This window comes from Neolamprologus multifasciatus, chromosome 7 (assembly GCF_963576455.1).
Source record: "Neolamprologus multifasciatus chromosome 7, fNeoMul1.2, whole genome shotgun sequence".
Taxonomy (NCBI): Eukaryota; Metazoa; Chordata; class Actinopteri; order Cichliformes; family Cichlidae; genus Neolamprologus; species Neolamprologus multifasciatus.
The window spans coordinates 24,522,820-24,544,678 of record NC_140445.1 but is presented as its reverse complement, the minus strand read 5'-3'; the positions used below and the strand labels follow the sequence as shown (position 1 = coordinate 24,544,678).

Below are 21,859 nucleotides of genomic sequence, written 5' to 3'. Positions count from 1 at the left end.
AATAGCTTCATATTTCATCATAACAATGATACACAAACAAACTGGCAATGCAGTAAAAGCATGGATATCAGTCAGCCTCCCCAGAGCCCAGACCTCAACATCACTGAAGCAGTGTGAGATCTATCTGACAGAGAACAGAAGAAAAGGCAGCCAGCATCCAAAGAAGAGCTCTGAATATCTAAAAAAAAAAAATGTTTTGTCTCACTCCCATTTCTTCTTGTTGCATGTTGAAGCTTGATTTGGAACCTTGTTAAGATCCAACCATGCACAATATGATTTTTTTTTGCCATTTTTCAAGTGGACTTAAACTTTTGATCGGGACACTATGAATATGGAGCTGCCAGGCAGGAGCAAAAGAGGAAGACCACAGAGGAAATTCAGGGCTGTAGTGAAGGAAGACATGCAGAGGGCTGTACGACAGAGGTGGATGCTAGAGATAGGGTGAAATGCAGGAAGATCTGTTGTGCCAACCCCTCAAGGGAACAGCAGCAAGAAGAAAAACCCACATATAAGTTGAATGTAATCTTTTGACTCTGTTGTGGAGAACTTCCCTAAGGTTTTCTTTAAATACTAGTGCGATGCAAATATCAGTATCGATCTGATACCAAGTAAATACAGGGCCAGTATTGCTGATGCAGCTTATGTAGTGGAGAGCAGTGTGTCTTGATTTATGACATGAATCCTCATCAATTAGCAAATTCTGAACACATTTTACTCCCTGCTAAATCATTGTCATTTTCTTTCAACTTCACAGAATAATTAGTTAACAGAACAAAACTCACCTTTCAGCTTTTTCGTGTATTTTGAAACTTTTTTTTAAAATTTTTAACGTGACTGTCTCGTATTTTGGGTCAACGCCTGCCATTTAAATGCTCCTTAGGCTATAAATAAAATGAACCTGACAGTCAACACAAAAGGGCTCAAGAATTTTTCAGAATTCATGTCTGAGGTATAGTTTTTCATTTCCAATAAAATAAAGTATTTAACACAATTCAGTGGGCTGAATATATTATTTGAATGTCTGAATAGTCTATTGTTAATCAGTTAGCAAACCTAACAGCCAAGATGACCAATAACACTTTATTTTTATAATTAGTTAATGTCAAAGTGACTGCATGAGTGGAGCAGTGATTGCACAGGCATGTTTCTTTTTTGATGAACCTTAGAGGACAGAAATAAACTAAAGTATGAATCCTGTGGCACTCCATATTTGGCTTAATCTACCCACCTCTACTAAATGCTTGATAAAGACTCGTAAAGAGAGATAATTTGATCAATTAAAACACAAAGAAAAAAATAAAAATAATAAAAATAAAATAAAATATAAACAAATGAAAGTCTAATTGTATTGCATTATCAAAAGAGCGTTTTTTGTAAATGACATAAATCAGACATGCGCAGATGTGATTATTGTAGCTCCTCCTCCTGTCAGTGACGTGTAGTTCCATTCTCTTGAGCTGCGAGCTTTCTTAACTGCGACATTGGATCAGCATGGCAGGCACCGTGGCGAACAAGTGTCTCAGTCCTCTGGCTTTCCTCACCAGGAGGCTCTCCGCTCCCGAGTTCATCACTCAGTGTTGCTATCACAAGAAGGTAAGTGGTCCAGTCTGTAGCTTCTCTTTAACCGCGGTAAAGTGAGCCGTCATTTGTGAGCCGCGGTCAAGCCAGCCGCCTCTTATCCGCCGCATAAATTTCCTTGCGCTTTTACACCAGTCTTTACGGTAGCGCCTTTTCGCTTTATATCCCGATTGAGAGCCTAGACCCGCGCACACGCGCGCACACATTACGATGGAACAGCCCAATACAGTCAATACAATTATGTCTATTACAAAAATTCATTAAAAATCATCCTTAGTAGTTGAGGTCCAACTTTCAACACATCCCTCCTCTGGGACACCTACTGTACCTGTGTGCCAAGTTTCATCCAGATTTACTGTAGAATTCCTCAGAAATTAAAGGAAACTTATATTCAATGCAATACAGTCAATACACTACAATTATGTCAAATTTCAAAAATTCATTAAAAATCATCCTTAGTAGTTGAGGTCCAACTTTCAACACATCCCTCCTCTGGGACACCTACTGTACCTGTGTGCCAAGTTTCATCCAGATTTACTGTAAAATTCCTCAGAAATTAAAGGACATTTATATTCAATGCAGTACAGTCAATACACTACAATTATGTACATTTCAAAAATTCATTAAAAATCATCCTTAGTAGTTGAGGTCCAACTTTCAACACATCCCTCCTCTGGGACACCTACTGTACCTGTGTGCCAAGTTTCATCCAGATTTACTGTAGAATTCCTCAGAAATTAAAGGACATTTATATTCAATGCAATACAGTCAATACACTACAATTATGTCAAATTTCAAAAATTCATTAAAAATCATCCTTAGTAGTTGAGGTCCAACTTTCAACACATCCCTCCTCTGGGACACCTACTGTACCTGTGTGCCAAGTTTCATCCAGATTTACTGTAGAATTCCTCAGAAATTAAAGGAAACTTATATTCAATGCAATACAGTCAATACACTACAATTATGTCAAATTTCAAAAATTCATTAAAAATCATCCTTAGTAGTTGAGGTCCAACTTTCAACACATCCCTCCTCTGGGACACCTACTGTACCTGTGTGCCAAGTTTCATCCAGATTTACTGTAGAATTCCTCAGAAATTAAAGGACATTTATATTCAATGCAATACAGTCAATACACTACAATTATGTCAAATTTCAAAAATTCATTAAAAATCATCCTTAGTAGTTGAGGTCCAACTTTCAACACATCCCTCCTCTGGGACACCTACTGTACCTGTGTGCCAAGTGTCATCCAGATTTACTGTAAAATTCCTCAGAAATTAAAGGACATTTATATTCAATGCAATACAGTCAATACACTACAATTATGTACATTTCAAAAATTCATTAAAAATCATCCTTAGTAGTTGAGGTTCAACTTTCAACACATTCCTTCTCTGGGACACCTACTGTACCTGTGTGCCAAGGTTCATCCAGATTTACTGTAAAATTCCTCAGAAAATAAAGGACATTTATATTCAATGCAATACAGTCAATACACTACAATTATGTCAAATTTCAAAAATTCATTAAAAATCATCCTTAGTAGTTGAGGTCCAACTTTCAACACATCCCTCCTCTGGGACACGTACTGTACCTGTGTGCCAAGTTTCATCCAGATTTACTGTAAAATTCCTCAGAAATTAAAGGACATTTATATTCAATGCAATACAGTCAATACACTACAATTATGTACATTTCAAAAATTCATTAAAAATCATCCTTAGTAGTTGAGGTCCAACTTTCAACACATCCCTCCTCTGGGACACCTACTGTACCTGTGTGCCAAGTTTCATCCAGATTTACTGTAGAATTCCTCAGAAATTAAAGGAAACTTATATTCAATGCAATACAGTCAATACACTACAATTATGTCAAATTTCAAAATTCATTAAAAATCATCCTTAGTAGTTGAGGTCCAACTTTCAACAGATTCCTTCTCTGGGACACCTACTGTACCTGTGTGCCAAGTTTCATCCAGATTTACTGTAGAATTCCTCAGAAATTAAAGGAAACTTATATTCAATGCAATACAGTCAATACACTACAATTATGTCAAATTTCAAAAATTCATTAAAAATCATCCTTAGTAGTTGAGGTCCAACTTTCAACAGATTCCTTCTCTGGGAAGCCTACTGTACCTGTGTCCCAAGTTTCATCCAGATTTACTGTCGAATTCCTCAGAAATGAAAGGAAACTTATATTCAATGCAATACAGTCAATACACTACAATTATGTCTATTACAAAAAATCATTAAAAATCATCCTTAGTAGTTGAGGTCCAACTTTCAACACATCCCTCCTCTGGGACACCTACTGTACCTGTGTGCCAAGTTTCATCCAGATTTACTGTAGAATTCCTCAGAAATTAAAGGAAACTTATATTCAATGCAATACAGTCAATACACTACAATTATGTCAAATTTCAAAATTCATTAAAAATCATCCTTAGTAGTTGAGGTCCAACTTTCAACAGATTCCTTCTCTGGGACACCTACTGTACCTGTGTGCCAAGGTTCATCCAGATTTACTGTAAAATTCCTCAGAAATTAAAGGAAACTTATATTCAATGCAATACAGTCAATACACTACAATTATGTCAAATTTCAAAAATTCATTAAAAATCATCCTTAGTAGTTGAGGTCCAACTTTCAACAGATTCCTTCTCTGGGAAGCCTACTGTACCTGTGTCCCAAGTTTCATCCAGATTTACTGTCGAATTCCTCAGAAATTAAAGGAAACTTATATTCAATGCAATACAGTCAATACACTACAATTATGTCTATTTCAAAAATTCATTAAAAATCATCCTTAGTAGTTGAGGTCCAACTTTCAACAGATTCCTTCTCTGGGACACCTACTGTACCTGTGTGCCAAGTTTCATCCAGATTTACTGTAAAATTCCTCAGAAATTAAAGGACATGTATATTGAATTCAATACACTTACTTAAATATTGCATCATATTCAAAAATTCATTAAAAATCATCCATAATAGTTGATGTCCAACTTTCAACACCGTCTTACTCTGGGCGACCTACGGTATCTCTGGGCCAAGTTACATCTCAATTCACTGTAATCTTTATCAAAAATTGAAAGAACAATTATATGTCAATGCTGGCTGTGTGCCTTTCAAAGTGACACTAAATAACAGAACTCAGGCACATCAGGGAATAATCCAAAAGGCGGATTTATTAAACAAAAACAACATACAAAATATCCCTAACCCATACTACATAACCTAAAAAGAAACAAAGGGACACTTAGAAGCACAAGAAAACAATACTATACTGAAAGGGCAAGAGACACAGCCCAAACATAATCCACAACTAAAACGCCAAAAGAACAAGTCATCCCACATAGCAGACGGGTGTTGCCTGGATCTGGTGTGAAGCCGGCACTGCTGGCTGACTTCTGGCATGGTAAGATGGCACTGTTTATGTGATGGCATGCTACATCTGGCCTGATTGGGTGAATGTGACATGTTGTATAGAGCACTTTGAGTAATATGGGTGAGTAAAAAGGCGCTATATAAGAATCAGTCCATTCACTGTCTGAACAGAGTTTTGTCATGACAGCATATTTGATTGTCTTCACTGACTCGCTATCCGCCTTAGTGCAGCTGCCGTACCATCCTCGGATGCAGTAAGTTAGTAGGCTCTCAATGGGCGAGTGGTGGAAGGTCAGCAGAGGATGTCTGGGATGATTGCATTAAAGGCTGAGCTGTAGTCCACAAAGAGCATTCTGGCGTAGCTCTGCCGCTTTTCTGACACAACGACCGAGACTGTGGGAGCTGGGGCTCGAACCAGCAACCTTCCGGTGACAAGACGAACTGCCAACTCTCATTATGCAATGTACTGTTTAAAAGAAAAATCTTTTTTTTGCCTTGACAACATACATTCATCTTCATTTCAAATAAGTAGTTATTTTTCACACAGAGAGCAATACCATTCTCCAGCCTCTGCTGTCCAAAACTACTCTGTATTCATCTGGAGGCACTTTGTGTGAAACCATTTTAAATAGCTCTCATGCAGGAACAAAGCAATTGTATAAAATGAAGTGAGGGAATGGAGCTATAAATAGATTAATATAGAGATATGAAAATAAACTTATATATAGACATAGGAACACAAGTTTTAAGATTAATGTTTCTGGGATATAATAAACAATATAAGCATACAGGTGTCTAAGCAAACATTGTGGCATACAAAGTGAGAGAGTGCAGTGAGTCATGTTTATTCCTGTTCAATATGTGTCTGACACAAGTGGATGAATTAAAAAGTCTGACAGCAGCAGCAACAACAGGCAATGCCTTCCTGATGACTTTCTATCTGGTTACATCTTTGTCTTTGATGCCTGTATCCCAGCTTGAAGAGTCCTGGACCTTTTTTCTAGTCAGTGGGTGTGTAGGCAAACAACTCTGGCTTGTCACCCAGTTGGATTTCCTGGTAATTGTCAGGTGGCACTATCTACAAATCAGGACACATTAACTATGATATTAAAAAATTGACATGATGACATAGTCCTTGGTCAGTTTACCAAGCATTTCTCAGTTTTGTTCTTTATAGTTCTGTTCATCATATCATTGTTTGTGAGTCCTGGATTATTTGATGATATGTTTACATTATGTATTCTTTTGTTTTCAGTTCCATATTGCTTTTAAGTGTAGTTCTTTTTAAGCATTCCACAAGTGGATGGAACACTTGTGAAAACACTCTAGTGTTAAAGCCAGTCTTGTCTTCATGTCTGTTTCTGGTTTTGTCTGTGTCAAGCTCGTGTGTCTTAGTCTGTGTTTTAGTTTGGTGGCCTCTTGTCTCTTTCTTGTGTTGAGTCTTACTTCCATTGTCTTCTTATTCCCAATGTATCCCTGCTGTGTTACACAGCTGTCTCCAATTCCCCTAATCACCATCCTATTTATACATTTTGCCAATCTCCCGGTCTGAAGTACATTATTCTATTCGATTCTATTCTATTATATTTATACAGCACCAAACCACAACAACAGTCACCTAAAGACACTTTATGTTGCTGGTTAAAAACACAACAATAATACAAAGAAAGCCCCAACAATTTAAGTACCCCATATGAGCTAACATTTAGTGTGAGTGGGAAGGAAAAACTCCATTTGAAGAGGTAGAGACATCTGGCAGAAACAGGCTCAAGGAGAGACAGCCATCTACTGTGACTGGCTGAGGTTGATGAAAAGGAGACAGAACAACATACTGTGCAAGAGATACATACTAACTAATGATTAAATGCAGAGAGGTGTATAAACACAGAAAGAGCAAAGAAGGAAAAAATTCATACATGATGGGAAGCCCACAAGAGCCTAGGCTTATTGCAGCACAAATAAGGGAAGATTCAGGGTCACCTGATCCACTCTAACTGTATTATTTGTCAAAACTGAGGGTTTTAATGCTAATCTCAAAAGCAGAGACGGGTGTTTGTCTTCTGAATTAATATAGAATAGAATAGAATTCAACCTTATTGTCATTGCACATGTCACAGGTACAAGGCAACGAAATGCAGTTTGCATCCATCAAGAAGTGCTTTAGCCATGATATAGATATATTACAATATATATTAGCAATAATATAGGTATGTAAGTATATTACAGAAATGGGTCTATTATGGTATGTTATAATGTACACGGTATGAAGGTATGTTATGAATATGCTATAACTATAAGTATGTACAGGCTATGAACAGGATATAAACATGAAAAACTATACAGAATATGAAATTAAAAAAACTATACAGAAATATGAGATATACAGCTATACACAAATGTGAAATATGCAGGTTATAAACAGTTGTAGAATTAAAAATTATCGTATTGTACAGAATGATGTGAGCTGCATCCACAGAAGAGAGGCCTGAGAGATGATTCCTGTTCAACCTTAAAATTCTATAGGAACCACAAGTACACTTAATATTCCAAAATTAAAATCTGGATTTCAAAGCGAGTCAGTGAAGACAATCAAATAAACTGTCATGACAAAACTCTGTTCAGACAGTGAATGGACTGATTCTTATATAGCGCCTTTTTACTCACCCATATTACTCAAAGTGCTCTATACAACATGTCACATTCACCCAATCAGGCCAGATGTAGCATGCCATCACATAAACAGTGCCATCTTACCATGCCAGAAGTCAGCCAGCAGTGCCGGCTTCACACTAGATCCAGGCAACACCCGTCTGCTATGTGGGATGACTTGTTCTTTTGGCGTTTTAGTTGTGGATTATGTTTGGGCTGTGTCTCTTGCCCTTTCAGTATAGTATTGTTTTCTTGTGCTTCTAAGTGTCCCTTTGTTTCTTTTTAGGTTATGTAGTATGGGTTAGGGATATTTTGTATGTTGTTTTTGTTTAATAAATCCGCCTTTTGGATTATTCCCTGATGTGCCTGAGTTCTGTTATTTAGTGTCACTTTGAAAGGCACACAGCCAGCATTGACATATAATTGTTCTTTCAATTTTTGATAAAGATTACAGTGAATTGAGATGTAACTTGGCCCAGAGATACCGTAGGTCGCCCAGAGTAAGACGGTGTTGAAAGTTGGACATCAACTATTATGGATGATTTTTAATGAATTTTTGAATATGATGCAATATTTAAGTAAGTGTATTGAATTCAATATACATGTCCTTTAATTTCTGAGGAATCTTACAGTAAATCTGGATGAAACTTGGCACACAGGTACAGTAGGTGTCCCAGAGAAGGAATCTGTTGAAAGTTGGACCTCAACTACTAAGGATGATTTTTAATGAATTTTTGAAATAGACATAATTGTAGTGTATTGACTGTATTGCATTGAATATAAGTTTCCTTTAATTTCTGAGGAATTCGACAGTAAATCTGGATGAAACTTGGGACACAGGTACAGTAGGCTTCCCAGAGAAGGAATCTGTTGAAAGTTGGACCTCAACTACTAAGGATGATTTTTAATGAATTTTTGAAATTTGACATAATTGTAGTGTATTGACTGTATTGCATTGAATATAAGTTTCCTTTAATTTCTGAGGAATTTTACAGTAAATCTGGATGAACCTTGGCACACAGGTACAGTAGGTGTCCCAGAGAAGGAATCTGTTGAAAGTTGGACCTCAACTACTAAGGATGATTTTTAATGAATTTTGAAATTTGACATAATTGTAGTGTATTGACTGTATTGCATTGAATATAAGTTTCCTTTAATTTCTGAGGAATTCTACAGTAAATCTGGATGAAACTTGGCACACAGGTACAGTAGGTGTCCCAGAGGAGGGATGTGTTGAAAGTTGGACCTCAACTACTAAGGATGATTTTTAATGATTTTTTGTAATAGACATAATTGTAGTGTATTGACTGTATTGCATTGAATATAAGTTTCCTTTCATTTCTGAGGAATTCGACAGTAAATCTGGATGAAACTTGGGACACAGGTACAGTAGGCTTCCCAGAGAAGGAATCTGTTGAAAGTTGGACCTCAACTACTAAGGATGATTTTTAATGAATTTTTGAAATTTGACATAATTGTAGTGTATTGACTGTATTGCATTGAATATAAGTTTCCTTTAATTTCTGAGGAATTCTACAGTAAATCTGGATGAAACTTGGCACACAGGTACAGTAGGTGTCCCAGAGACGGAATCTGTTGAAAGGTGGACCTCAACTACTAAGGATGATTTTTAATGAATTTTTGAAATTTGACATAATTGTAGTGTATTGACTGTATTGCATTGAATATAAATGTCCTTTAATTTCTGAGGAATTCTACAGTAAATCTGGATGAAACTTGGCACACAGGTACAGTAGGTGTCCCAGAGGAGGGATGTGTTGAAAGTTGGACCTCAACTACTAAGGATGATTTTTAATGAATTTTTGTAATAGACATAATTGTATTGACTGTATTGGGCTGTTCCATCGTAATGTGTGCGCGCGTGTGCGCGGGTCTAGGCTCTCAATCGGGATATAAAGCGAAAAGGCGCTACCGTAAAGACTGGTGTAAAAGCGCAAGGAAATTTATGCGGCGGATAAGAGGCGGCTGGCTTGACCGCGGCTCACAAATGACGGCTCACTTTACCGCGGTTCTCTTTAACGGGGAGCTCGGCTTACAGCGTCGCAGCTGCTTGTTGGTTCATGTTTACTCCTACTGAAAGCATCCTGGAGTATATCAGCTAACTGATCTACTAAACACGAGCAACCACGACTCTGTAAGAGTGATCTTTCTGCTCGGGTATTTTGTTGACAACCATAGGACGGTGGCTTATATTTAGCTGGCTGCACAAATGTTTCAAGTTACATCAGACTGCCTTTACGCTGGTTATCTCAAACCCTTCACCTCCATGATGCTAGCCCGTTAAAATGAACAAATGTATTGTTTCATCGTAGCTATTTAGCTTACTGAAGGCTGGAATAACGTCACTAATCTGCAACCAGCTGTCCACTGCCACAGTTTTAACCATGTCCGAATAATGCGCTTGAAAGGGTGGCAGTATGTTGTGCTAGAGTCAGGTAAATGTTATGTGATACCTGTGAAGGTGTACTGATGCAACAGGAGGTTAACCGGGTCATGGCAGCCATAACTGTGATGTATTTATGTTTAGCTGGATGTTTTTGGGTGATTGTGGAGGTTTAGACATTATATGCCTTTTATTAAAATTATTTCTTGGATAAGAGGTCATGTTTTAGCCATCGGCTGAGGAGTCTGGCTTTAAACCTTTAATTTCTGATGAAAAATGCAAAAGGGTTTGCGATGCTCGGCCACTTCACACTGTCTTGGTCAGAGTGACTCAGCAAGAAATAGAGTAGGAGGGCTGAATGACAGAGTTTGCACTGTGTCGACCATGAAATCCAGTCCTAATCTGCTCATGCCAGTGTCAGTTATGCAAGTGAGTCAAGTTATAGTTGTGTAACAAGGATGCCAAGACTTGTACACATTCTTTTTACCATTGTATCTGAATGTAGATGGCATTTCCTTCCTGCAAATATGTGATTGTTGAATTCTGACAGCAACAGGAAGAGTGCATTTGGCCTGATGCTCCTTTTCCCCTCTTTGTTGTCTGAAGGTGGTGGATCATTATGAGAACCCCAGAAATGTGGGCTCGCTGGACAAAAACTCCAAGAATGTTGGAACTGGTTTGGTGGGTGCCCCGGCCTGTGGGGATGTAATGAAGCTTCAGGTACGTTTGTTACAAAGTGTGTGTGAATTAAAGGCTTTTATTTTTGTTAGTTTAGTAGGGATACATTTGTAAGAATGGGAGAGCTTAAGATTGTTTGGGGTTATTTTGTTGTTTTTTTCTTGCTCATTTTTTTGGTCACATGAGTAACAGTCAAAACTTTTCTCAGATTGAGGTGGATGACCTTGGGAAGATTGTGAATGCCAGGTTCAAAACTTTTGGCTGTGGTTCTGCCATCGCCTCAAGCTCTCTGGCCACCGAGTGGGTGAAAGGCAAATCTGTGAGTGAACACATTACAGACCTGCATCTCAGCTCCTTTGAATGTTTAATCTATTAAATATTTAGCGTATTCTGCTCCGCTCATGGCTGTGTGTGGGCTTTTATTTTCAGGTGGACGAAGCTTTGAAGATAAGGAACACAGACATTGCCAAGGAGCTCAGTCTTCCTCCTGTTAAGCTTCACTGCTCCAGTAAGTTTTCTTATAATACGTCAAGGCTCTTCTTTTTCTTTTTTACAAACTTCTCTGCACACATGTGCACATTTAACCTCCAATTATTTCCTGTTCAGTGCTTGCTGAAGATGCCATCAAGGCAGCCCTTGCTGACTACCGTCTCAAGCAACAAGATGACCAGCAGGAGGCAGTCAGGGCCAGCAATTAAATGGAGCGCTCACGCTTTGTGCTGGGCCCGGTTTGGCTCCCTGCTGCCAAGAAGAGAAATAGTCCAGCGTGAACACCTCACTTTCCTGCGGCAATGATGACGAGTCCACCACCTTTCAACCCTCTGTAGCAGTGTTACACCAGGCTGTTTTTATTAGTCTGCGATCCTCTAACCGTGTATACTGTATCTTTTAGCCTGTCACGTAAACGCACAATATAAGCACTGTTTTGGGTTGTTGGTACAGAGATGAGCCTTATTTTGGAAATTGCTTTGTGCAGGTGGAGTGTTTTTAATTTTGAAAGGTGTGATGGAGGTATGGATAAAAGCTAAAAGCTGTTTATACCGTCTGCACTCTAAACGCACTGACCTGTTGATTAAGCAAAGTGGCTTGAACCAAAGAAAGGGGGTCCACTAGTTTAAAATGCAACTTATATTTACAAATGCTTCTTTAAAAGTCTGTAATAAAATTATCCCTAATCGTACTTTTGGAATCCTGTTTATTATTTAAACATTATTTGACCCTCCATCTACAGAAAAATACAGGCGTAACTAATGAGATTATTCTTAATTTACTTTAAAAAAGTCGTCCTTGTGATCCATTTGAATAAGCTGCACATAGACACAGAGCCTGCAAATACGCCCGTGCACTTCCTGCTACAATAACGCACCTGAAAAAGCTCTGCAGCTGAGATCCGCTGCAGCCAAAACACACCAGATTGTGGTTTTATACACTTGACAAATCCTGACTGTGCTTCGCTTTATCTCAGTGTCTCAGCTTCTCTCTCCCTCACACCCAATTTCTATTTCTCTGACTTACGTGCGCACAATTTTGAAAAGCGCTTTTGCAGAACACAGCGACGTTCAACATCATCCGCTTTATGTCTGACCCCATAATCCGTGTGGCACTGAATGACCGAGCCGTGCACTGTGGTTTTCCTGTACATAAGTGAGGGCACTGTTAAGAATGCAGAAAGGACCCACATGAGGATGACGGCTCCAAGGGCTTTTCCTACTTTGTGGTGGTTGTGCGACCACACAGGAAATAAGACCATGATACAGCGGTCAGTGCTGATGAGAACCAACAGGAACACACTGCTGTGCATGTTGAGAAACAGGGCGGATGAGGCGAGCTTGCACAAGCCTTCTCCAAAGGGCCAGTGTGAAGTTATCATGTACACAACTTCGAAAGGCAACAAGGCACAGAACAAAAGGTTTGAAATGGCCAGGCTGATGTACCAGATGGTGATGACTGTGGTTTTCATTTTCCATCCACAAATCCAAATCACCAGGGAATTTCCTGCAAGCCCCAAAACACATATGATGATGTTGACTGCCACCAGAGCATAAGTCGAAGAAGACGAGGCGCTATATAAATTTAGGGTTCCTTCAGTGGTGAAGTTGCTATCGATGTCTGCGGTGTAGTTATCATAATCAAAATACTCCACGTCCATGATTGTTCCTGAAATATATGGAACCATGACTTTTAAAAATACAAACATTTACACATATAAGCTTTAAAATTATAGGTTATAAATAACACAAAGGGTTTTCATAGAGAAAAAGATACTTACATAGGGATTTTATGTCTCGTGTGAAAATAGAGAGTTTAAAGTTGCTTGTGCCGTTGGGTGGACTTTCTCACTTCTGTTTTTTGGGCAGTAGTACTCAGTAAGTACTGACGTAGGTATTTTGCAACAGGAAAGTAGAAAAGAAAGGGAAAAAAACTGCTGTAATATCCAAAAAGAGATATCCTCCAAAAAATATCACATTTCTTGACCAGGATTGTGCCTACTCTCAGAAAAATTATGGTTCTTAAATAGTTCTTCAGATGTCTTCATGGTTCTGAACCATACGTCAAAGAACCTTTTTATTTTGTAGATGGTTCTTTAGCTATTACAAATGGTTCTTTAAAGAATAAAAGGTTCTTCATCCTTAGCTATCTAAGTTTGATGGTGTAAAATGGCATAAATATTTATTCACTATAATGAGGGTGTGAATTATACTGTGTGTTTTGTTTGTGTGCATGTGTGTACAAAGGGGGAGGGCGGGTTACCTGGTGATTACCCTTTAAGAGCAGATGGTAGGAAACTGAATATTGAAATAAAGCTAGAAATACTTGCTTAAAAATATACTGGTGGCAGGGGTGGGGGCCAAAGCCTAAAGACCCCCCCCCCCCCCCCCCCCCCCCACACACACACACACACCTAACCCAGCAAATCCATTGATCACAAATAATGTGGTAATAGAATATGGAATTTATTATTAAGATGTTTATGAATATGGTGAGTTAACAAACAGTAGACACAATACACACATTAAAATACTGCACTGTTTTAAATTTTAATAAAGTATTACTATTTTCTGCTTCAAGGCATTACTTTTGAGATTATTATATATATTAGAAAATATATTTCTATATATAATGATAATACTAGTTATTGTAAACTTTACAAACCACCCAGCAGTATGTAAAGTCAAATTATAAAATACAAGTAAATAACAATTGCACAACAGAATGTTAATGTAATGAACACACTTACCAACACACTTACTTAATTTTGACAAAGCACACTGCTTAGGTAAATGATCTGAGTACTTGTTCATCACTGAGCAATTTGTTAATATGTGTTTTGAGCCAAATGACAGGGAGAGAGAGAGAGAGACGTTAGAACACGTTGTACTATTGCAACCTCCCGGGAGCGGACGGAGGGGGTCAGTCGTTGGGATGCGCATGCGCAGGCAGATCGCGCGAGCGGTGGGCCTTGAACTTTCTAAGGGAAAAACACTTTCTCACGGCCGATGACAGCGAAGCGGATAACAGTCTTGAGCACCTGCTGGTCTTTGAAGCTCTGGATTCTGGGACTGTTGGAAAAGGTAAAACATTTTCATTAAAACCTTTGTACTGTTTTGTTTTTTTACTCGTCATTGTAGCTTGCTGTTAATGTTGTGCTAACAATAACGGTTAACTTTAAGTTAACAGTTTAGTATCGGTTTACAGAACTGTTTTCCTAAAAAAAACCCCACTGTTATAATTAAGTGAAGGTACTCATAACCAGAGATGGGCAGTAACCCGATTACTTTTTTCAGGTAACGAGTAAAGTAAGGGATTACTATTGCTAAACGGTAATTAGATTACCATTACTTTCCCGTAGGAACGCTGCATTACTGCGTTACTAAAACCGTGATTTTTTTGCGAGAATGTCTCATGACAGTGACCTAAGCGAGTGCAACGTTTGTGACAACAGCTGTGTGCAGATAAACAATGGATATTATCGAGAGAGTATGAGCGTGCAGCGTTTAAAGCGTGGAAGTACTGACCTTATTTTGAGTTTGATTCCATAAAAAGTGACAAAAACATTAGTGTCCGTTGTGCGTGGGAAGAAAACTTCTTTTTACAGCGACCCCCCCCCCCCCCCCCCCAAACTTCCAAGCAAGCACCGAGTGCGCTAGTGATGTTCGATTCGTGAACGAATCGTTCAATACTCGAGAATCACTTTACTGACTCGTGAATCATGATTCACAAGCCCAACTGACTCACTGACTCATCCCTGTTTCTGTTAGCAAACTAATTCGCTTAGTAGAAATATATCTAGCTTATAATTAAAATTGTGGGGGGGGGGGGGGGGAACAACAGCCAGTTTCTTAACAAAAGCATTTCTGCTCTGAACTGGAAGAAAAAACCCTGAGTAGAAGCTCACATCAAGAAAATAGCTCCTCGGTTCACAGTAGCATCGCTCTGCTAACATGCTAACAGCACATTTGAGCTACTCACCCCCTCCCTTCCTGTGCTGAATCGTAAGCGTAAGCAAATCACTCAGGACTCGCTCACCCCCTCCCTCCTGTGCTGAATCATAGAGCGAACGAATCACTCAAGACTCACTAACCCCCTACCTCCTGTGCTGAATCATAGAGCGAACGAATCACTCAGGACTCACTAACCCCCTCCCTCCTGTGCTGAATCGTAAGCGTAAGCGAATCACTCAGGACTCGCTCACCCCCTCCCTCCTGTGCTGAATCATAGAGCGAGCGAACGAATCACTCACTCACCCCCTCCCTCCTGGCTCACAGCTTCTTCTTCTTCTTGGTTGGCAACCAATGTTAAGGTGCATTACCGCCCCCTGGCTCACAGCTCAGTGGACATTTAGATGAGGAAATATATATTTAACACATTTAAGGAAAATACTAATAAAATACAAATAAACAAAATAAATGTTTATTAAGCAATTTTGATAGGAAATTGCTTAATTTTAGAAATGTTTTTGCTCTTTTTTGCTCTATAAAATAGTTGTTGTTTTTTTAGAATCATTCTTCTTAGCAGTGGGATTTACATGAAAAGAGAAACAAATTAAGTTTGAGTGAAAATGTAAATTTTTTGCACTCTCTGGTCAACTGACTCAGTGAATCAAATGACTCAAAAAATCCGATTCACTTTGGTGAGTGACTCATTAAACTCGATTCAGTAAAAAGAATCAAATTTACCATCACTAGAGTGCGCTACGACGTAATGGGAAACTCACAGAGAAACTCGCGGATTCTTCCTCTGACCGCTGCGGCACACCTGCACCAGGGAACGCCTCCGCCACTCCTGCTATACAGGTGAAAATAGAGCAACAGGACCGCGAGTCTTTGAATTTATTTATTTTCTGCTGTGTTTTACTTGCATCTATTTGAAAGAGTGAGTGTAAACAAAAAAAAAAAAAAAATTTTATGTGCTGGAATATGCAGAAAATAGGTTTAAATGTTAAACAAATTTATTCCAGTCAGAGAATGTTGCATATAATTAAAATTTTGCTTGATGCATAAAGTTAAAAGGTTAAAACTAATAAAACAAGTTTTTAAAAAGAGACTTTTCCATTTGATTACATTTTGTATGATGGATTATGCAGAAAAAGTAGAATTGGGCTGAAAGATCTATTGCTTTATCACCTGTGTTTTTAAAAAGTAACTAAGTAATTAATTACTTTTGAAATAAGTAATCAGTAAAGTAACGGGATTGCTTTTTTGGGGAAGTAATCAGTAATTAGTTACTGATTACATTTTTCAAGTAACTTGACTGACACTGCTCCTAACTGATTTGAACCTTTGGCTTCTAAAATACGTGGTTCTATTGCATGCTGCATACATAACTTAATGTCAGCTAGACCAATAATAATATTGTTAAAGTCACTAAAATTGCGCCTGAAGCCTGTGACGTAAGCTCTGTGTCTGCTCTAGAAACTCAGAAATTCAGTAGAGCTGAGCCCTACATTAAATACTTACATCAGCCTGTACTTTGAATTCTGGAAGAGTGTTTTGAAGTGTTTTGAATGAATAGAAAAAGACACACCTTCTCATGTGTCACATGACTGTTACTGTATAACTTATTTTCGGACTAGTTGAAAATTATGCTCCAAGATAGATGTCCTTTTGTAATAGTTAAATTTTCTTTGTACATTTCATTTATCCATCATCATACATTAAGCCAAGAAGAGGTCGTTATACTAACAAGATGTATAAAAGCTGGGCCAAAGTTCAGCACGTGGTTAAAGTTTGTAGTCCAGCCAGGGTGTAAATATCACTCAGCAGCCAGTCATAGAGCTGAAGCAGGTAGCATCAACACATAAATCTACCTGGCTTAAATCACAAGACCACCTCTGACCGAAGAGCTGTAGATTTTTCTTGTTTGCACAAATTAATTCAGATTCACACTAATTCTGTTCACAGCTCCAACAAAATGAGGAAGAGGAGGGTGAGAAACACAATTAGATTGAATTACAATTGGATGGAAGTCGAGGACAAGGAGAAGGAAACTTTGGATAAGGAGGAAGAGAAGCAGCAGGAGCATTTTTAGGGATCTCTATGATGTTATCGAGGTTTGTTTCATTAATATTGTCCTCTCATAAAGAAAGATGACTTGTTTTAGTTCACCTACTTCCTGTATTAAATAGTGATGTTCAAAGCATTGTGGAAAACCACGGAGCAGGCACGTATAGGGCATCTGCAGGTAAATGAACATCAAATCTCTCAGACTAAAATCTGTATTATACTTTTAGTCTTAAGACCATATGTTGTATATTTATCACCCTTATGATAAAACCGATGTCAGCCATTGGTTTATGGACATTGTATTTTGAAGCCTCAACATTTGCTTTATTGCTATCACTATGTGGGTTTTTGTGAGCCTTTTGGGACCATATTAGGATGAGGGATCAGAATCTGGAGTCGTGCACACTACTGTGTCATTTAGCGTGTATCCATAAGATTTGTTCAGCAGATCCAAGTTGTGCCTTGAAAACAGGAACGTTGTCTGCGTAGAGGAAATCTTTAATAGCAGGCTTGCACAAAGTGAGGCTTTGTGCTCACATTTGCTGCAAACACTCATTTTAATTCTGTCACCCTGTTTTGATGCAGAATTCACTTGAAATCAGGCAAGAACTGGACTTGTTTTTTATAATGTGTTCTTGTGAATTAATTGTGTATCGCATACATTTGATTTGACTTTCTGCGAGACAACAGTCGTCCACTGGCCAAAAAAGTTTTCCAAATACCTCCACGTGATCAAGCCTGGATTTAGAAAAGAATAGCAAAAAAATCTGCACCTCCTGCTTCACATGCAATTTGTGTTTGTGTGTTCAGAGGCGGCGGCGAGAGGGGAGACCTCGGATCATCCAGCTGGAGAGCCTGACCAGGAGGAGTCAAACATTAACTCGGCTCTTCCAGGGCACCCTGCAGACTCAGCTGCTGGCATTGGCGAGGGAGTGCAGCCACCGCTGGGATGACGTGAACACCAAACTGGAGTCCATCACAGGTCGACTGCAGGTATGCGAGTCAGACCTTCTGAGGAGGGTTTCACTTTTCTCTTTTCTTTATTATTGACTCTTTTTCTTTCTCTCTCAGCTCCTTGTCTTAGAGTGGAAGGGATTTGAAGCACAAAGGGAGGAGCTTGTCGTTTGGTTGGCTGATGTGGATGTCCGCCTGAGTGAGGTTGACCAGCTGACAGGAAACACCTGTGAAAAACTGAAACAACTGCAGGTGTGGGGTTGTTTTGATATGACATATTTGATATGATACATACATCAGAGATGTATCATGATAATTTTAATCAAAAACTTGTTGTTGAAATATTTTTACTGAACATGCAAACATCTGCTGATGACAATGTGTTGATTTAATGGTCTGTTATGAAGCTATTGCTATTTCTAATGTGTTTTTATCACTTTCTGTTGTATTATTAACTAAACAATACATGTATTAATTGTTGTGTTATCTATAGATATAGTATTTATATATATTTATTTATAATATAGTAAAAATATTGAATTATTACTGTTTAAATGACTAATATGTGACATGTATTAGTGATGTTGTGCTGAGGGTTAAAATGGCTTTTTGTCTTTTGGTAACTACGAAATGGCAATAAACCATTAATATATGTCTATGCTGTGCTCGTATTTATTTTACCCTACTCAAATTCAATTTATGATACATTTTATTTTGAAAGATTTAAAATGGTTCTTTAAAGAGCCATTTTAAAAAAGGTTCTTTGAAAAACCGTTAAAGGTGCCCCAAAGATCCATTTCTTGATGGTTCTTTGGGGCACCTTTAAAGGTTCTTCAATGAACCATTGTTTGAAAGGTTCTTCAAAGAACCATTGTTTGAAAGGTTCTTTGTGGCACCAAAAAAGGTTCTTCTATGGCATCAGTCTAAAGAACCACTTTTGGTTCCAGTTGGCACCTTTATTTTTCTGAGTGTACAGATCATTTTAGTGCAGGGGTCGGCAACCTGCGGCTTTTTAGTCCTTTTAGTGCGGCTCCACGTGGTTTGGGAAAATAAATTATTATTTTTTAAGTAATTAGCTGAAGTGTATTTTATTTATGTTAGTTCTTTTTTTAACTTGTAGTTCTAAAGTGGAAGATTATTGTGATATTGAAATATAAAAATAAAATTATATTCTATTATTTTTTGATGCTCAAAATAAGCGTCACACTTGCGGAAGCCGATATACCCGCCGACACGCTGTGCCTTTATCGAGACTTTCAACCCCAGGTAGGCCAATTATGGATCTTCGGATCCACATTCTGTCAGCAGCTATTCTCCACCGCGAACTATGTTAAAGACAAACACCGCTCACGCCTCACAGATGACAGCTTACAGTACTGCGTAAAGATGAAAGTGACTTCGTACAGCCCCGATTTGCAGACGCTGTGCGCAGAGGTTCGGGACCAGAAGTCCCATTGTAAACATATCACGGCAGACCCGACGACTTTTCAGCACCTCTTTATTGACCACTTTTCACACACGGTTGGTGACGCATACAGCCGGTGTTAAAGCTCACAGCCCGACACATACCAACACAACAGCACAGATAGCACAGACGGCTCAGGTGCGTCCGCCTCCCCTGCAGCGGCGCTGCAGACCACGCCCCGCCACACACAAAATACATATTTAGGCTGAATTTTGCAAATATCTATTTTTCCTCTTTTAGCAGCATAGTGCTTTTTTTTCAATTATTTTTTAAAAGTCAGTTCAAGGCTCCAAAAGCCCAAAGGCGATATAAGGTTGGCGGCTCACAACAGTTTTTGTTTGCTACATGGATCATTTTAGTTCAGCAGGGTGTCTTTCCTTTTGTTATATTTCTTTAAGAGTTCAAAATGTGTTAATTACATAAGTAAAATGTAATTTTCTCTGTAGCACTTCATGGATTTAAGCAACACGCCTTAGTTGTTTACACAAAGCATAAAGGTAAAAAAAACCAACAACAATATATAGAGTGTTATCTTCATTTTAGATGTCAAAAAGTATTTGCGGCTCCCAGTGTTTTCTTTTGCGTGGAAATCGTGTCCAAATGGCTCTTTGGGTGTTAAAGGTTTCTGACCCCTGTTTTAGTGGAATGGAAGTCATTGTGTAAAACTGTAATCTGTGGTTGAGCTCGCGTTAGACCTCATAAGAAATAATTAAACTGGTTTACTGCAGATGGGAGACATACAATACCACAAATATTACACATGACATCTAAAAACATTGAATTCCCACATTGTAAAAAACAGTTTACACAACATTATTAGGTAGAATCAGCTATGGCTCAATTAGCTCACGTGTACAGGACATTCTGAGTTCTGTGCTAATGTTCCTTTTGCAGTTCCCCAAAATCAAATACCAAGCTGTGGGGAAAAAAGATGAATAAACAACTTTCATTTCAGGAATCACAAGACAAGGAAGCAGTAAATAAATCTCACTCACGACACATTTTAGATCAATATTGGTACATTTATAGAGCTCCTCTCTGTTTCTTATTAGCAAAGCTCAAGGATGTGGCTTTAACCTAGCAGCAAAAATACACAAGCCACATTAAATAACATTAAATAATAATTGAATAAGCCACATTACACAACTACTGTGTAATGTGGCTTATTGGTCCAGATCATTGTCAGTGTGTTCAGTTCAATTCAGTTTTATTTATATAGCACCAAATCACAACAACAGAAAAAAAAAATGTTTCGTCTCACTCCCATTTCTTCTTGTTGCATGTTGAAGCTTGATTTGGAACCTTGTTAAGATCCAACCATGCACAATATGATTTTTTGCCATTTTTCAAGTGGACTTAAACTTTTGATCAGGACTCTATGAATATCAAGTTGCCAGGCAGGAGCAAAAGAGGAAGACCAGAGGAAATTCAGGGCTGCAGTGAAGGAAGACATGCAGAGGGCTGTACGACAGAGGTGGATGCTAGAGATAGGGTGAAATGCAGGAAGATCTGTTGTGCCAACCCCTCAAGGGAACAGCAGCAAGAAGAAAAACCCACATATAAGTTGAATGTAATCTTTTGACTCTGTTGTGGAGAACTTCCCTAAGGTTTTCTTTAAATACTAGTGTGATGCAAATATTAGTATCGATCTGATACCAAGTAAATACAGGGCCAGTATTGCTGATGCAGCTTATGTAGTGGAGAGCAGTGTGTCTTGATTTATGACATGAATCCTCATCAATTAGCAAATTCTGAACACATTTGACTCCCTGCTAAATCATTGTCATTTTCTTTCAACTTCACAGAATAATTAGTTAACAGAACAAAACTCACCTTTCAGCTTTTTCGTGTATTTTGAAACTTGTTTTTTTTTTTTTTTTTAACGTGACTGTCTCGTATTTTGGGTCAACGCCTGCCATTTAAATGCTCCTTAGGCTATAAATAAAATGGACCCGACAGTCAACACAAAAGGGCTCCGGATTTTTTCAGAATTCATGTCTGAGGTATAGTTTTTCATTTCCAATAAAATAAAGTATTTAACACAATTCAGTGGGCTGAATATATTATTTGAATGTCTGAATAGTCTATTGTTAATCAGTTAGCAAACCTAACAGCCAAGACGACCAATAACACTTTATTTTTATAATTAGTTAATGTCAAAGTGACTGCATGAGTGGAGCAGTGATTGCACAGGCATGTTTCTTTTTTGATGAACCTTAGAGGACAGAAATAAACT

The 21,859-nt window shown here is 38.4% G+C and overlaps 3 protein-coding genes across 3 annotated transcripts; 2 read left to right on the top strand and 1 right to left on the bottom strand.

Moving 5' to 3' along the window:
- The first annotated feature begins 1,459 nt into the window (after nt 1–1,459).
- Nucleotides 1,460–11,881, top strand: LOC146514321 (uncharacterized). Its single transcript, XM_085167016.1, has 5 exons — nt 1,460–1,593; nt 10,630–10,743; nt 10,910–11,020; nt 11,131–11,209; nt 11,308–11,881. The coding sequence occupies exons 1-5, from the start codon at nt 1,492–1,494 to the stop codon at nt 11,397–11,399; spliced, it is 498 nt and encodes a 165-aa protein (XP_085023142.1). The 5' UTR covers nt 1,460–1,491; the 3' UTR covers nt 11,400–11,881.
- On the bottom strand, nt 10,819–13,104 carry LOC146514320 (C3a anaphylatoxin chemotactic receptor-like). Its single transcript, XM_085167013.1, has 2 exons — nt 12,971–13,104; nt 10,819–12,858 (listed from the first exon to the last, which is right to left on the bottom strand). The coding sequence occupies exon 2, from the start codon at nt 12,848–12,850 to the stop codon at nt 12,200–12,202; it is 651 nt and encodes a 216-aa protein (XP_085023139.1). The 5' UTR covers nt 12,851–12,858; nt 12,971–13,104; the 3' UTR covers nt 10,819–12,199.
- Nucleotides 13,105–13,566: 462 nt separating this feature from the next.
- On the top strand, nt 13,567–20,473 carry LOC146514319 (nesprin-2-like). Its single transcript, XM_085167018.1, has 3 exons — nt 13,567–14,273; nt 18,015–18,197; nt 18,276–20,473. The coding sequence occupies exons 1-3, from the start codon at nt 14,199–14,201 to the stop codon at nt 18,444–18,446; spliced, it is 429 nt and encodes a 142-aa protein (XP_085023144.1). The 5' UTR covers nt 13,567–14,198; the 3' UTR covers nt 18,447–20,473.
- Nucleotides 20,474–21,859: the final 1,386 nt, after the last annotated feature.

Excerpts from the sequence above, each read along its gene's own strand:
- LOC146514319 (XM_085167018.1), top strand. The coding sequence starts at position 14,199 with ATGACAGCGAAGCGGATAACAGTCTTGAGCACCTGCTGGTCTTTGAAG. Across the intron at positions 14,274-18,014 it reads TTCTGGGACTGTTGGAAAAG|AGGCGGCGGCGAGAGGGGAG; the intron begins GTAAAACATTTT and ends TTGTGTGTTCAG. Across the intron at positions 18,198-18,275 it reads CCATCACAGGTCGACTGCAG|CTCCTTGTCTTAGAGTGGAA; the intron begins GTATGCGAGTCA and ends TTTCTCTCTCAG.
- LOC146514321 (XM_085167016.1), top strand. The coding sequence starts at position 1,492 with ATGGCAGGCACCGTGGCGAACAAGTGTCTCAGTCCTCTGGCTTTCCTC. Across the intron at positions 1,594-10,629 it reads AGTGTTGCTATCACAAGAAG|GTGGTGGATCATTATGAGAA; the intron begins GTAAGTGGTCCA and ends TGTTGTCTGAAG. Across the intron at positions 10,744-10,909 it reads GGGATGTAATGAAGCTTCAG|ATTGAGGTGGATGACCTTGG; the intron begins GTACGTTTGTTA and ends AACTTTTCTCAG.
- LOC146514320 (XM_085167013.1), bottom strand. The coding sequence starts at position 12,850 with ATGGACGTGGAGTATTTTGATTATGATAACTACACCGCAGACATCGAT.